The sequence below is a fragment of the Lepisosteus platostomus genome, chromosome 15 (assembly GCF_059453375.1).
Source record: "Lepisosteus platostomus isolate fLepPlt1 chromosome 15, fLepPlt1.hap1, whole genome shotgun sequence".
Taxonomy (NCBI): Eukaryota; Metazoa; Chordata; class Actinopteri; order Semionotiformes; family Lepisosteidae; genus Lepisosteus; species Lepisosteus platostomus.
Genome location: NC_142625.1, coordinates 26264317 through 26279254, shown reverse-complemented (window position 1 = coordinate 26279254; position 14938 = coordinate 26264317). Strand labels below are relative to the sequence as shown.

General features: G+C 55.0%; 1 protein-coding gene across 1 annotated transcript; it reads right to left on the bottom strand.

Moving 5' to 3' along the window:
* Window positions 1–2674: 2674 nt before the first annotated feature.
* Window positions 2675–14019, bottom strand: ahcy (adenosylhomocysteinase). Its single transcript, XM_088607830.1, has 10 exons — window positions 13861–14019; window positions 12644–12834; window positions 11793–11868; window positions 10314–10466; window positions 9442–9554; window positions 8896–9103; window positions 8626–8713; window positions 8188–8305; window positions 6197–6391; window positions 2675–3225 (listed from the first exon to the last, which is right to left on the bottom strand). Exons 1-10 carry the CDS (start codon window positions 13886–13888, stop codon window positions 3094–3096), a joined length of 1302 nt encoding a protein of 433 aa, XP_088463956.1. The 5' UTR covers window positions 13889–14019; the 3' UTR covers window positions 2675–3093.
* Window positions 14020–14938: the final 919 nt, after the last annotated feature.

Sequence of the window (14938 nt, the reverse complement as noted above, 5' to 3'; positions counted from 1 at the left end):
GACCCGAGCACGTGTGCGTCTACCGGGGGTCTGCCCCTGCCCTGAGAAGAGCGCGAGGAGAGCCCATTTCTGCTGCCCCCCCCCACGTGAGCGAACCAGCCTGACCTTCTTTCCTCCCTGTGCCTCAGTGTGGCAACAATTACCCCGCCGGAGACATCGCGCTAATGGAAAAAACCCAACAGGAAGCCACGAGCAGTTTAGCCAAGAGCAGTGAAACTTCTGTTTGTTTACGTGTGTTGTTTTCCTGTTTAAAGCCCTTTAATTCTCCGATTTGCTAAAGCCTCTGACCAACTACCTCTGACGAACAGGCACATTTAACTCCAGTAAAGAGTTTATGAAACGAGTCCTGTCATCTATTTCTCCAGCACACAGCAGTCTCTAATCCCATGTTAAGTGAGGGGTCATCTCTCTTGGTGTTTATTTCCGTTACAGCACCTTAGGGTTTGCTTTTATAGCCTTGTAACACTTAAAGCGGCAAAATCAGAACATCATGTACTCCAGTCCACGCAGACTGAAGCAACAATAATATCCCTTTATAGGGCTTCTTTCCGTTTGTTATTCTTAGAAAGTACACAAGATCAGCCCTATCTCAACTTGCAGTGCAACGTGCTTAAATCTTTTACCAAACGCATTAAAGAGCTACGAATTGCTCAGGCACAGGGAAACGAGTCAGACAAGATCAAAGGGATTTCCTTCTGCTGGCAGCTTGTGGAAATCAGTTCCTGGTGAATAGTCAACATGGACCTAGAAAAGGTAAGCCCTGCCTAACCACTGTGTTAAACTTTGAAAAGCAACAACAGTAAAGGACACCACATAGAGAATATCATATTTAGGTTTTCAGAAGGCAATCTGATAAAGTTCCTCATAAAAGATTAGTTCTCAGATCACAGGTGGCATGTAGTGAAATGTGCCTTCAGAGTGAGAATGGGTTCAGGTACAGATAAGGGTGTAATTGCTCAGCCTGGGGTGATGTAATTAGTGGAGTACCACAGGGATCTGTACTAGGACCCCTGTACTTTCACTGTAATTTAAAATAACAGAATCTAGATCATTCAGTATAAGAGCAAGTCAAGTTTGCAGATAATCACAAGTGAGGCCTGTCAAACACTGTAGAACAATTCAACTCGTGGGACATGAGACTGCCTGAACCACCTGGGGGCATCTTGTCAGTGTCATCCGTGTCAGAGGACGACTTACAAAAAAACATAACTACAGGGGGTGTGAGCAAGTGGACCCTTTGCGGTCTTGGGACTTCATTATGGCAGATGACCACACCATGCAGTACTCTTAAGAGTGCAGGACGATCTCCTGAATTTTGGTCAGAAGGACAGAGTTCACCCACACATCTTCGTGCAGTTCTGCTCACACGTCTCCGCTCAGGGCTCAGCCCCGAGAGCCTCGCCCGGGCCCCCCAGGCCCCACTCCGCCGTGCACAGCAGCCGTCATAAATGCAGATCAAAGCGGGCCGGGGAACGAGAGCCTTAACGAGCTGGCAGCGCCTGAGCCCGGGCAGTAAAAACAAAACACGAGATGCGAAATGACACGCCGGGTGCCAGATGCACCAGCTGTTTCCCATTGGGCGGCGATATCTTGAAGGTGGACTGAGCAGTTTAGGGGTCTCTGGGGACGGCTGCACTCATGGTAAATTATTCCAGCCTGGGTAATGGCCCACAGATCCACTTATACTCCCCCCCCCTCCCCAACCCATCTGAGCAGGCGGCACAGGGCTCCCCGAGCCGAGAGACCGCTCCCCAGGTGCCTACTGGGGCCTTTCGGGTAAACGGCTTAATGCCCCCTCCCACTCCCTATAGGCGCCACCGCTGCCGCCGCCCTGGGACAGAACAACCAAAACACAGCAGGGCAGCGCCACCTGCTGGCGACTCTCACCCGAGAGGAACAAGCCATTCTCCACCCATACCCCCAAAAAAATGAATTGCTTTTTCAACAGGCTCCTGCTCAAGTTTCCATTTCTCTCGCTAGGAGACCAAGAAAAACGGGGCGCGGCCTTGGGAGGGCTCCACATGTTCTCCTCAACCGCGCAGTAACTAGCCCCCCTCTCCGCCCAGGCTCCAAGAAACCCCGGAGCCATTCCAGCAGAGCCAACTGCCCACAGAGGTCTTTAAACCGGCCTGTGAAGTTTTAATGTCACCCCCAGGACTGGAGCTTACCAGAAGTCCTCAAGTTTCATAAAAAAAACCTTCAGAAGGCGGCAGGTTCTGTCCCAGCTTGCGCTGCGGAAAGTCTGAGGCTGCCTGGGTAACTGCAGGGGTAGTAACACCCCTGGCTGCCTGCGTGACTTGGCCCCATTACCAGAGGAAGTGCTGATCCTTCACAGACTAATGGGGTGTCCCGGCCCAACTTCAAAGGGGAGCCAGGGACACCAGGGTCACCCGGTTTGTATCGAGCGGCCGCACCGGGCACCTGAACCCTGAGCAGCGCCAGATCCAGGGCGGCCCGACCTGGTTCTGACCAGCCTGGGCCAGCTGTCCCACAGAACCGCCCGCCTGCCCACTACACTGCATGGCAGGCTGGGATAGAAAAAGGTCAAAAAAGGTTTTTTAAAAAAAACAGACTGCTTTTGACTTTCAGGATGAACATCTGTAGAATTATTTTTTTTAAAAAAGCTATTAAAAACAGGGAACTTCCAGTTGTTCTCATCACAAGAAACAGCTCATTACTGCATAACGTGGCCTTTATTTACACCCCTTCTTTTGACAGAGACTGACAACAAAGGCAAACATTACACAAGTGCTTAAGACGTAATGGCAGTAGCTTTGAAACAACCGTTCCCAGCGTCGGTCTCAGTTCAACTCAGACGATACCAGTAATTAAAACAAAGTGAGAGGTCCAGGAAAAGAAAGAAAACGGCATTCATTTCTGCATTTGGGGATACCTTAGAACATCCAATAGAAAATTCCCAGTTTAACACCAGTGTGAAGGCTGAAGGAAGTGCTTCCCCAGCATAGCTGGTCCCTCCTCGTCCCGTCTTCCCCCCGGGCCAGACCAGCGCTCCTCCTGCCTCCCACAATGCCTCAGAGCAGCCCAGCAGGCGCAGCGCAGAGAGCGGGGGGCTGCGGGAGAGCGGGGGGCTGCTCAGTAGCGGTAGTGGTCGGGCTTGAAGGGCCCGGCGAGGGGCAGCCCCAGGTATTTGGCCTGCTTCTCCGACAGCTTCGTCAGCTTCACCCCCAGCTTATCCAGGTGCGCGGCGGCCACTTCCTCATCGAGCTGCCGGAGGGGAGAGAGGGAGAGAGAGGAGGAACGTGAGCGTCAGACCTGCGCACCGTTCATTAACACACCTCCTGCACACGGGCATCAGGGTCAGGGCTGTCGTCACCATCCGGGCTGCACAGACGCAGGGCCAGCAAAACCAGGAGCAGTGTTTTGCTCGGAAGCACGCTCTTTAACACGAGCCCAAATGCTGAAAAAGTTTCCACCCCCCTCACCAAGATCAAAAATACAGGAAGTATCCTGCTCTGCAGTTCAGATGATTTCTCGCGCTTTAAGAGGGCAACTTCACGACCCCTCACAGCCCAGGTCCTAACGCCCCTCTGCCTCTCCCGGCCTCTCCCCAGCCCCTCCGCGCTCCGGGCTGTGCTTGCGTGCAGCGCGGTTGTGCCTCTTCGTCCCAGTGGATCCGAGTCTGGTCTTCGTTAGAGAGCTTCTGCTGTTCCAGCCCCGACAGGCTGTTTGTGCCGAGATTGGGAACATGAACCGGCAGGCTGGCTCGGCGTGCCCATGACCCACGACCCCGGACACACCACGAGCCGCGCCACGGCCACTGCTGCCCTCACGGAAACCGGGGGCGTCCGCCACGACAGGTCTGCAAGCCGTGTGTCCACCCCACCCCCAGGGCGGTACAAGGAGAGGAGCCTGAGCCTGCGGAACCGCTCCGATTCGCCGCAGCCCCAACAGTGCCGTGCGTCCGCCCGGGCTCCACGCTCACCCTGCAGGAGCCCTGTTCTCCCGTCACTTGAGCCTGTATCCGATTTCAACCAACTTCTAATTAAAACGGCGCTGCAACTGAACGCACTCGAGCCGCTGCCCGTGGGCGCCCCGACGCCGACGCAGGTCCGGCTCCTTATATAGACAGATCTCCTCAGCTGTTCTCCGCTGCCACCCCCACCCCCCCGCCGAAGGTGGAGACCTGACCCCCTCTGCCATCTAGTGGTCGCTCGGGGGAAATGTGCCCTCCAGTGGGCCACGTCATCGGAAAGGTGGCATTTTGAACGCCAGTACACGGGGATCAATAACGAAGACATGCTCTGATCAGAAGGTGATACAGGCCTCCAACTGAAGCAGACATGTTGTCGCAGCAAACAACGGTATTTCAACACACCTGTCTAATGGACACCAGTACATGTCTCACTCACTTGGTCAACCAAGTCACTGGAGAAATCTGCCCATTAGTCATGGTGGTGCCATATCCACATTTTCACCATTACTGACTTCTCCCTAGTAATTTCAAAGACATCTAAGTACCAAAAACCCTGTGCTAGTGCACCCCTGTGGCTCTGTCATGATAGCAGTCTAGAGAAGACTCCACATAGACTCTTTCTGGCTCACTGGCTGAACTGCACTCTGGGTACAGTCTGGGTAAAAACCTCAAAGCCTCTTACAGAGCGAGTGAGCAGCAGCTCAGGTTTGAGACACGGCTCCAGCTGCCTTTAGCGGGTGTATTTGGTAGAGGGTGCCCAAGACAAGCATGGATTATACAGAGTGGTCTCCAAGGACTGCAAATGTGAAACTACACCAGGGAAATCATTCATAAATCTGGCACTGCAAGCAACAGTTATGAGTCCCCTGCTTGATGCAATGGCCAAGAACACTGCAGATGGTTTATTGCAGGAGTGAATTATTAATTACTGTCTCAAAGAGAGCTTGTGTCTTGCGCAGAGCTTTGAAGACTTGGAGAAGCGCTGATGGGTAAAGTAACACTCAAATATAGACGCTTACGTGGTTTCAAATACACAGTTACAACAAAAACACTGGCACATCTTGCATTGTGAAACATCCCTCCCCCCCAAGTCACATCTGAAATATTGCGAAATAACTCCAAAAGATGGGACTCTGGCCTGCCAAAATATTGAAGCCATTTATAAATTATGGAGGATTACGTTTTATGCCTTCGATTTAAAAAAAAAAGTCAAAGCATGCCAGTTCCCTGAAGTGCCCCCCATCAGGACCTGGACATGTTTCTCCAGAGCCCCGGGCCAGCCCACCCTGTCCCCTGCCCCCTGCCCCCACAGAGCAGAGCTACAGTACGTCCCCGAACAGAGGGGCAGGCAGGACAATCCCTCCTGACTGTGCGCAAGCCCCCCGAGGTCAGTCGGACACCCCTGCGATCCCTTGAGCCTACCGGGTGTGCAAGGCTGCGGGTTTGTCCTTCTGCGGGGATCTTCAAAAAACACCTGTGCTGGAGTTTACTCCTTGGCAAGCAGTGCACAAAGTCACCCACACCCTGCTCCCTGCACTGCCCTGTGAAGACAATCCCCCTCACACTGGGCGTGGAGCGGGGTGCACACAGGCTGGCATCTGGCTGTTCCGCTGCAACCCGAGACCCAGTCCAACATGCTGGCAGTACATCTGCTCTGCATCGCCCTCTGCAAGCCAATACAGCTAGTGGTGCACTCGGGGGATGCAGACAGCGCCCCCTCATGGATGACGGAGGAAGAGCAAGCTGCTGGGGTGGACCTGCGCAGCACCCGACTGCTGACCATGCAAAGACAGCAGGGGGCAGAGGGGTGGGGCAAGAGCCACTCCAGGGCACACCACTATTTCCAAGGCCGCAGCAGACAGCTGGCAGGCCGAGCACATCTGTAGAACATACAGATTCCTTCAGCCAGCAGGCTTCAAACAGAACATTCTGTGCCGCTGATATCTTAATAGGCTGGAGATAAAAAACAGGTGGAAAACAGGCTCAGAAGTATCTGCAGGCGTGTTCGGGAGGTCTTGCACCAAGGGGGGAAGACAATCGGGGTAAAGCACACAGGTCTGAAACACAGAACCTTTTTACACCACCGCCAAAACCATAAACAGCGATAATCTGCCCTGTCCTTCAGCTGCCAGAGGAGAGGTAATACAACATCTCGGTGGGGGCGCCCCCTGAGCCCAGGAATGGAGGTCCAGCGCTGCAGACCCTGCAGGTGGTGCTCTTGCTCTCCCTCTGTTTCAGCCCCTCTCCCCCCCCAGGACTGACCTTCTTGGGCAGGAAGTAGACGCCCAGTGGGTACTTGCTGGTGTTGGTCCACAGCTCGATCTGCGCCAGCACCTGGTTGGTGAAGGAGTTGCTCATGACGAAGCTGGGGTGGCCCATGGCACAGCCCAGGTTCACCAGCCGGCCCTCCGCCAGCAGGATGATGTGGCGCCCGTTCTTCAGCTTGTACCGGTCCACCTGCCAGAGAGAGAGGGGCGATGAGAGGAAACAGACCTGGACACGGGGGGGTTTCTTAAAGCCCGCCCCCCCGAACGAGCTCATCCGATGGCCAGAGCACGGCAGAGACCGATGCCCACACCGATACGGATCGCCGCTCAGCCAGGAGCTCCGGGGTCCCGCTGCGAGGGGAGACCGGCTCTTCGCCCCCAGGAGCCCTGGAAGTGTGGAACAGGCTACCCGGCCACGTCGGTGAAGGCAGGCGGTTCAAAGCGTTAAATCAAGGGATGGCAGGTTTAAACCTTCCAATGCACTTGTACGGCCATTTCAGGACTGTGAGTTCAAGTTCGGTCAGAATGTTATAGAAAAGATATTGCTGGTCTGGAACCAATCCAGAGAACAAACATACATTCCAGGGCTTAAAGGGATCAGCTCGACTGACAGGCTGAAGGAACTGAGCTCATTCCGCCTCGAACAGAGACAGCTGCACCGAGAGCCGATACAAGCGCTCGGCCGACCCGGCGCACCGCTGACGCTGCAGAGAAAACCAGAGGACTCCGCGGCAGCACATGGGGGCAGGTCTTCGCACAGATGGGTCTCATCGCCCCCTCTCGTTCGTAACTTTTCTTAAGTTCTTATACAACTGCAAGCCATTATTGACTTGATTTTGAGTGCTGGAGCCAATGCAAAACACTAAAGATACAAGAAAAGCAAATTTAAAGCACCTTGTGTCATTATACTTGCCCAGTGAAAGCAATTATCACCTCTTTATAGAAACTGGTTTAAAAACAGGAGAGCAATTTCATTTTAAAACCTTACAGACTTCCTGTGTTCCAGGAACTCCCCTCATTTATGGGGCTCACAGCCCAGAATAAAGGCAGCAGTGTTTTATAGCTGAAGTCACTATCCTCTGCTGCCAGGGAAAGTCACCTGCCAAGGTCTTTTAAAAAAACGAATGCATTTCAGAGCAGTTTAGAGATGAACATTTCAGAGCTGGCACCAGATTTCATGCAAGAGAGTATTTCAGATTCTGTAATTAAAAAAAGAACAGCTCACAAATAAGGCACTGATTCAGACATCAGATCTTTATGCATAAATGCCTAGACCTCCCTCTTGTGGCAGCTAAGGTAACTACACCCAATATGACTATTGGAGGTCACTGGTCTTAAAAGATGTGCTTTGCTTCAAATTTCATCCTCAGCAATTTGGGGTTGGTGGCAACTGCTAGAAAAACAAACGTACTACTACATTTAAAAGTTTAAAAGGCAGATGTAAATTCATTTTATCCAGTTTACTAAACTTCAATTATCTATCTTTGTGATGAAGCCGCCCCATTCTGGGGAAAGTTTTGGCATCGCACTAGATTGTAAACCTTTGCCCCGATCTGGGGACAGCCTCAGGCCCCACTTGCCCGGTCCCAGCGAGCCGGGCCTCGGTGCAGATCCCAGGGAGGAACTCGGGCCGGAGCTGGCCACCTCCTGCCGCAGAGCCTGCCAGAACCCGATCCACATCCCATCATCCCGCACCGCCCTGCCTCAAAGGGTCCGGACCCCCAGATCCCGGGACACTGTTTTCCCTTCTAGGACGGTTAGGGATCAGGGAGCTTTTTCTTGAGGAAAACGAACATTCAGCCGCCATCCTGGGATGAAACTCAGAAACCAACAATCTTATGTCCTGGACTATCCAGCACCACCACCTCTCCTCTGGCAAAGGAGCTGCAGTCTGAGCACCAGGAAGGCCCGACAGGCCCAAGGGCTCGGTTCTGAGCCCGTGAGAGGGGGCTGGCACGCCCTGAGGCGCAGATCCCTACCACTCACCTGGGGTTTGATGTTGACCTTATCCTGAGCGTTGGCGTTCAGCCACTTCACGTCAATCTCAATGTCGAAGTGACCGATGTTGCACACGATGGCGTCGTCCTTCATCTGCTCGAAGTGCCTGGCGGGAGAGAAACGGGACCGGCGTCCGGGTGAATTTCCAGCCGGAGAGGAGCAGGAGCACCTCTCGGAGGCCCTGACCTTCGCCCTCTCACAGCCATGAGAGGGACAGAGTCAAAGGTCACACTGGCGCAAAACCAGCTGCTCAGCACCCACTCCAGGAACATGTCCGCCGGCGAACGGGTGCAATACTTGCGTGGTGTATCGGAGGTGTTGGGGAATTTGCCAGTGTCATTATCTGCCAGCACTGCGAAAGCCACTGAAACAGACAACAGAACCCCGACCCCCCCCCCGTCCACGTCCCCCCCCACCCCGACCCACCTGCCAAGCAGGATGTCCTCGCAGCCCGTCGTCGTGACAAATATGTTGCCTTCCTTGCACGCCTCATCCATCGTGGTGACCTCGTACCCTGGAGCGAGAGACACACAGGACACCTGTAGGCTTCACTGACAACCCCCAAAACAAAAGGGCTCCCCCCAGTACCCCGAGCCCACAGCGGAGACAGAGCCAAGGGACTGAAGCGACCGGGCCGGGCCAGACCCTGGGGCGGGGAACGCAGCCGGTAGGGAGGGGGGGGACTCGGGGACTCACCTTCCATGCTCGCCTGCAGGGCGTTGATGGGGTCGATCTCCGTGACGATGACCCGGGCGCCGAACGCCCGCAGTGCCTGCACGCAGCCCTTGCCCACGTCACCGTAGCCCGCCACCACCGCCACCTTGCCCGCGATCATCACGTCGGTGGCGCGCTTGATCCCATCGATCAGGGACTCGCGGCAGCCGTACAGGTTGTCAAACTTGCTCTGAGGAAGAGGAGGGGGCTTCTCAGAGGACAGTTCATGCAGGTCAGGCCCACTGCAGCCCTTGTGGCTTTGACAGAGCCTGGCTGAGTAGCAGCTCCGGCTCTCTGACCCAGGCGGTCAGACGCCGAAGACAGCAGAGGCTCAGGACAGAACTGACAGAGACGGGAGAGGCAGACCAGTCCGTTTCAGCGCTGGTACAGAACACACCGACACGTACCACGTACCAGAACTTTGAGCTTGCAACAATGAGCTTGACCCTCCTACAGTACTGGTCACACATCTCGGCCCAGAGGACACTGCTACCTCAGCAGGGAGGGAGGGGGGGGCGCTCTAGTTACCTTGGTGACCGAGTCGTTGACGTTGATGGCCGGCACTTTGAGCTCTCCATTCTTCAGCATCTTGTACAGGTTGTGCACGCCGGTGGTCGTCTCCTCGGAGATGCCCTTGATCCCTGGAAACCGCAAAGAAGCCGACCAGACCAGTCACGGATTCTGCATCTCCATCAGCCCAGGATAAATAAAGGGCAAAGTGCACCTGCACCACAACCCCAGTCACGGACGGCACTGCTTTCAAGAGCTGTTCACATGGCCCGTTTTCAAATCCTGCAGCACACTGTTACAGAACGTCAAGGAAGCAGCGATTTCGCGCCCTACCTGCCATGCATTCCTATGTATTAGGAGGAAAACGCCATAGGAACAAGCAGGAGACCTTGGTAAAAGCAGGAATGACCCTAACCCTTATCGCTGCCTAAAATCGAATACGTCGGCCAGTTCCTGGTTCTGCCCCACAGCAGAGCAACGCTGCCACCTTGTGGCCGACAAGGGGCTACAACCACAGACCCCAGCACCGGTTTCTGCTCTGCACATCCACCACAAGGTGGCAGCAGACAGATCAAACAAGCAAAAGCAGGGGTCCAGAGCAGAGGAAACTGAAACAGCCAGAGGATCAAGAACGGTTGATCTTGACTGCTAAGAGCACAAGCATGTCCCCAGACAATCACACTTTTTCGAGCAGGGTCTTCTGCAGTTTATGCGAATGTTACCATATTGAGGTGAGGATGCTGGATCCTGTTGCATATTCAGACTATATTCTAGACCTAGTTCTCGACAGGCAGCAACCAGCTTCACACAGGAAGCAGTTGCATGCTATTCTTGAGCTAATGGAAGATGCATGAAAAATGATTCTGGACCAGGAGAGAAAATGGGGTTACCTGCCAGCAGTTTGGGGTACTTCTTGTGCACCAGGTTAGTGAGGTCACCCCCGTCATCGAGGATCATGTTGAGGGGCTGCCCGTCCTTGAAGTAGATGGTCTGCTCGATGCACCACAAATATTCCTCATCCGTCTCTCCCTTCCAGGCGTACACTGCGCAGGACATGGCCCAGGGGCGAAGGGCAACATGCTGGTTAGCGACTGTATGGTTGTCATGAGGATGACTACAGCACAAAGGCTTCTGGGAAACTTAAAGACCTTCACACCTTGACATTGCAACAGGTGGCTCTACGATATACTGCCACAAGAAGCAAACAACAAGAAACTCGCAGGTTTAACCTCCATTGAGTTTATTCACTGGTTCGGCCTTGCCCTGACCAGCTGCTGTTAAGCGCAAAGGAAGCCCTCCAGTGTGGACCAGCTCCCGTCACCTGCGAGCACAGCTTCACTGGAGCACCAGCGATGTCCCTTTCAGCTTTGCTACTGCCATCGTGATCATCGTTAACGTTTCAGATTAGTCCCTCCCAAAGCACACAGCCTTGTAGAGCTCTAGTCTGCACAGAGCCCAGCCGAAAGACATCGGTGATCCCCCCCAAACTGTCCCGTTCCTCCCAACAAGAGCACAAGCCACAAGGACACCTCTGCACCCTCAATGCCCAGCCCTGGCCGCCTCCCACTCCAGACCCAGGTCTGCCCTGCCGCTGCAAGAAGGTTCACTCTCACAAGCAGGAGTCGAGTGGTGCAGCAAAGCGCAAGCTGAACTGTGACTGACGGAGCACCTCGCCCACACCCACTGCCTCCTGTTTGCATTCCAGAACCAAAACACACACGATTCTTTCACTCGAGCAGTATAGGAGGGTTTAAACTGGCGTCCTATAGCCTCAGTCCTCCTGCTGACACCTCACACTCTTAACTACATTGGACCTTTGGGACAGTTCAGCTCCTGTGGAAACAATGACAGTTCTGGCTAAAGGATAATGGGAGGAAAAAAATCATTGACTTTCTTCTTGTACTCATGGACAGAAATCGTTAAGCTTCTCTACAGCTCAAACATGAACAGCTCTGGGGGCAGTAACTGGTCAGCCCTCGAGGAGCCTGGGCCTTCACTGGCACTCAGAAGAGGACAACGTCACGGGTCAGACGGAGTGCAGGGTTCACCTGGAGCAAAGCAGACAGCTCAACAGCTCTCTGGCCCAGCTATCAACCCCTGAAAAGGCCACTGTGCCGAGTGGAGGAAACCTTGCCGAGTCACTCAGCTGCCTCAGGAAGGGAGGTTAGAAGTCACTCGAGTTGCTCTCGGAGACAGTGAGCCCACAGGGCAGGGTGGGGCAGGGAGTCCCAGCCTTCCCCCATCTGCCGAGAGCACAGAGCTCCTGCTGCATCAGCGGAGACCAGCGCAGACCTCAGACGTGCACTCCCTCCCCGACGGCAGCAGGGGCCCTGGTCCACGCGAGCTCGGCGCCGAGGCGGAGCGCTTACCCGGGACGCCGGCCTTGGCGATGGCGGCCGCGGCGTGGTCCTGCGTGGAGAAGATGTTGCAGCTGGACCACTGGACCTGCGGGACGGAGACGGACAAGCCGGTGAGACGCGGACCGGGCGCCCATCGCGGCGAGGCCCCGCTGCGGGCGCACCGCACCGCCAGCCTCCTTCCTACAGCCCACACTTGACACCCGACACGGCGCCCCGAGCGCGGAGCCAGCCGATCGACCCTCTCCCTCGGGAGAAAGCCGGGGCCCCGGCACGAGGGGGGTCAGCCGAACCCGCAGCCGACGGTCCTGCGCCTGGTGAAGGAGCCGAAGGGACGGGGGGGGCAGGGTGCACCTGGGCCGGCTGGCTGAAGCCCGTGGCCCGCGGCGCGGTGCAGACCTGGACCCAGGAGCGCTGCCGCCCTCGCCCAGGAACGACGGGTCGGAAGAACCGTATACCGCTAAAATCTCCCGAATTGGCGAAGCCGGGAGTGTCTGCACAGGTGTCTTTGAGCCATTGCAGAAGCTGCGCGGGGAGCTGCACCTGCCCGGAGCACAGCTGCCCTCGCCCTAACCTGCCCAACCGGCTCCTCGGCCAGACCCGCTCCCAGCGCACTGTCCTGCTCACTCAGGCAAATGTTTCAGGACAAAAAAAAAAAAACACAGGAATGTACCAGGACCGGGGGAAAATTGCTAGCATGGGCTGCACGAAGGACAGACAAAGCAAGCAGGCAGCTGCAGCACGATCCCCTTCCAGCAACGCCAACACATCGAGCTGCCAGACTGCTGCAGGGGGGAAGGAGGAGCAGGAGGCAGCTGCACACGCAGGGCGGCGAGCCTGCGGACAGGGGGCCAGCACCTCACCTCGGCCCCCAGGGCACGCAGGGTCTCGATCAGCACGGCGGTCTGCAGGGTCATGTGGAGGCAGCCAGCGACGCGCGCGCCCTTCAGCGGCTTGGACTCGCCGTACAGCTCCCTCATCTTCATCAGCCCCGGCATCTCGTTCTCCGCGATCTCGATGGCCTTGCGCCCCCAGTCCGCCAGGCTGATGTCAGCTGTGTGGGGGAGGAGAAGAAGGTCAGGACCCCGAAATGGAGACTGGCTCTGCATGGCACACAAGTTCCTGTTACACTGCTGTTTGCAGAGCAATGCCTTCATCGTGCTCCCCTGCTCTCCGCCAGGCTCCCCACCCAACTGTGGGCCACGGGGCCGGGACAGCAGCCCCAAGCCCACAGACACGCCAAGCAGCTACTCAGATTTTTTTCCCCATTAAAAACAATCACTTTATTTCACTGTGGGGCAGACTGTGACGTTACCGGCTGATACCACGGCTTTGCTCCAGTGCAGAAGTCTGCCCTCGCATAACCTCCCACCTCCCTCCTCTCTCCTCTCTCTGCCGTTGTGCAAGGTTATTAAATCACGCATATTGGTCATTTCGCTCAAGTCCCAAGTCCAACTGCATCGGCCCACGTGGGCGCGGGCTTGCTCGCCCGCTCGCGCGGCCATAAATAGAATCTCTGCTGCGGCTGTCAATCAGCGCGCACTGCATTCTAGGAGACGTAGTTTTTTCTGCGAGGGGAGGCCGGCACGCAGCAAGGGCGTCGGCCGATCAGCCGAACTACAAGTGCCGACACGCTCTGGGGTTCCGACAGATCCGGCTCACGGAAACCATGCTGTCTGTTCGAATGGAGTTAGTGCCACAGAAAAGTCCATCAAATGAACTTGGCTTCACCGACATGCAGTACATGTACTTCTTCAAATATTTCATCCAGAGAAGCACAAGATCTTCTGTTCGAGCGAACCCGGGACAGTTTCTTTAAAGCTGAAAAAAATCTGTTCTGTATAGCCGGTGCAGTAGTGCCCATAACGCATGCCTGAAAGGATACTGAACGCCGCAATCGCTTGGTTTACCAGGCATACGAAGGGACTGAAATGAAAATAAAAAAACCCAAGCGCTTTTCGATGTTTCATAACACCTGCGCGTCAGTCTAGCGGCATAGCTCCTGTCCCCACGAAAACACGTTAAGCATGACAAAAACAGACCCGCGCCATAGGAAAATAATTCTTAAACGCATACTGACCCACTTTGAACGGCAGCTTTTCAGACATGTTTGTGTTTGGAGCGCGGGTGTCCGAGAGACAGCAGGAGAGGAGCCACAGACTGCCGGCTGCACAGAGCGGGGAAGAGTGGGCGGCCGCCAGCGGGGATACAAATACAGCCACCTGCTTCCATATTTATGAGGAGCTCATTTGCATATTCAAATCTTTCCGTAAGGCGGGGAGGGGGCGGGGCTTGGAGGTGGGGCGGGTAGCGCGCCGGGATAGGCCGCGACTCGCGACCGCCGCAGCCAATAGGCGGCCACGCGTGTCAGTGGGCGGGGCGGATGTTCCAGTGTGCGCTTTAGACTCCTGTCGCTGATAAGGTGATTTTAGTTAGGTTTGTACAGTGAAGTATTTTTGGTCCGAGCTGAATAAGGTTCAGCTGCTTCTGACGTTTTCTTTGCAAGTGCTTACCTGTTAGACTTTTTCCAACTAAAATGTTTTCAGAAGATCCATATTAAGAATTGGGATTGCATATATTTAGCTCTGATAGTTTTAGTTTTCACGCACCTTGGTAATTAATGTGACGATTGGGGAAATGTTATTGATATTTTATTTGCTTACGGTTACAGTTACTGTTATATAAGCATACTCTCCCCACTGATTATAAGGGCATCTCTGGCAATAGTTCTAATACTCTACTGCTACCCTACAGAGGGACAGGTAACACACGGCAAGACGTGAAAACAGGGAGCAAAGTCTGTCGGGACGGCAGTGCCTCTGGCCGGGAGGAGCAGCGGAGCTCAGACAAAGATGGGGCTGCGACTCCCGGCCCCGCCTCCAGAAGTCACGTCAGGCGTGGAAGCTCAGGGCTTCGCCTGACCGGCGCTCCACACCAGCCTCGGCCAGTGTTGAGAAACCCTGAGCTGCAGACACTCAACGTTGGCACACATTTTAAACCGGGAACAGAAGAAGGAAAAAATATATATATATCTTAGGAGCTGGAAAGACCTACCTGAGTCATCAATCCCGAAGGTCTGAAAGATCAGCCTGGAAGTACCTGCCACAAAATCAGGGTCAAGAAATGAATTCAGCCTGCGCTCCTGGTTTCTAATCAGG

What these genes read in the sequence shown, in the direction of transcription:
- ahcy (XM_088607830.1), bottom strand. Translation starts at nt 13,888, where the DNA reads ATGTCTGAAAAGCTGCCGTTCAAAGTGG. An exon ending in AGGTCAACATCAAACCCCAG is followed by an intron (nt 6,392 to 8,187) that starts GTGAGTGGTAGG and finishes TCTCTCTGGCAG; the next exon opens with GTGGACCGGTACAAGCTGAA. An exon ending in TCTACTTCCTGCCCAAGAAG is followed by an intron (nt 3,226 to 6,196) that starts GTCAGTCCTGGG and finishes CCCCTCCGGCAG; the next exon opens with CTCGATGAGGAAGTGGCCGC.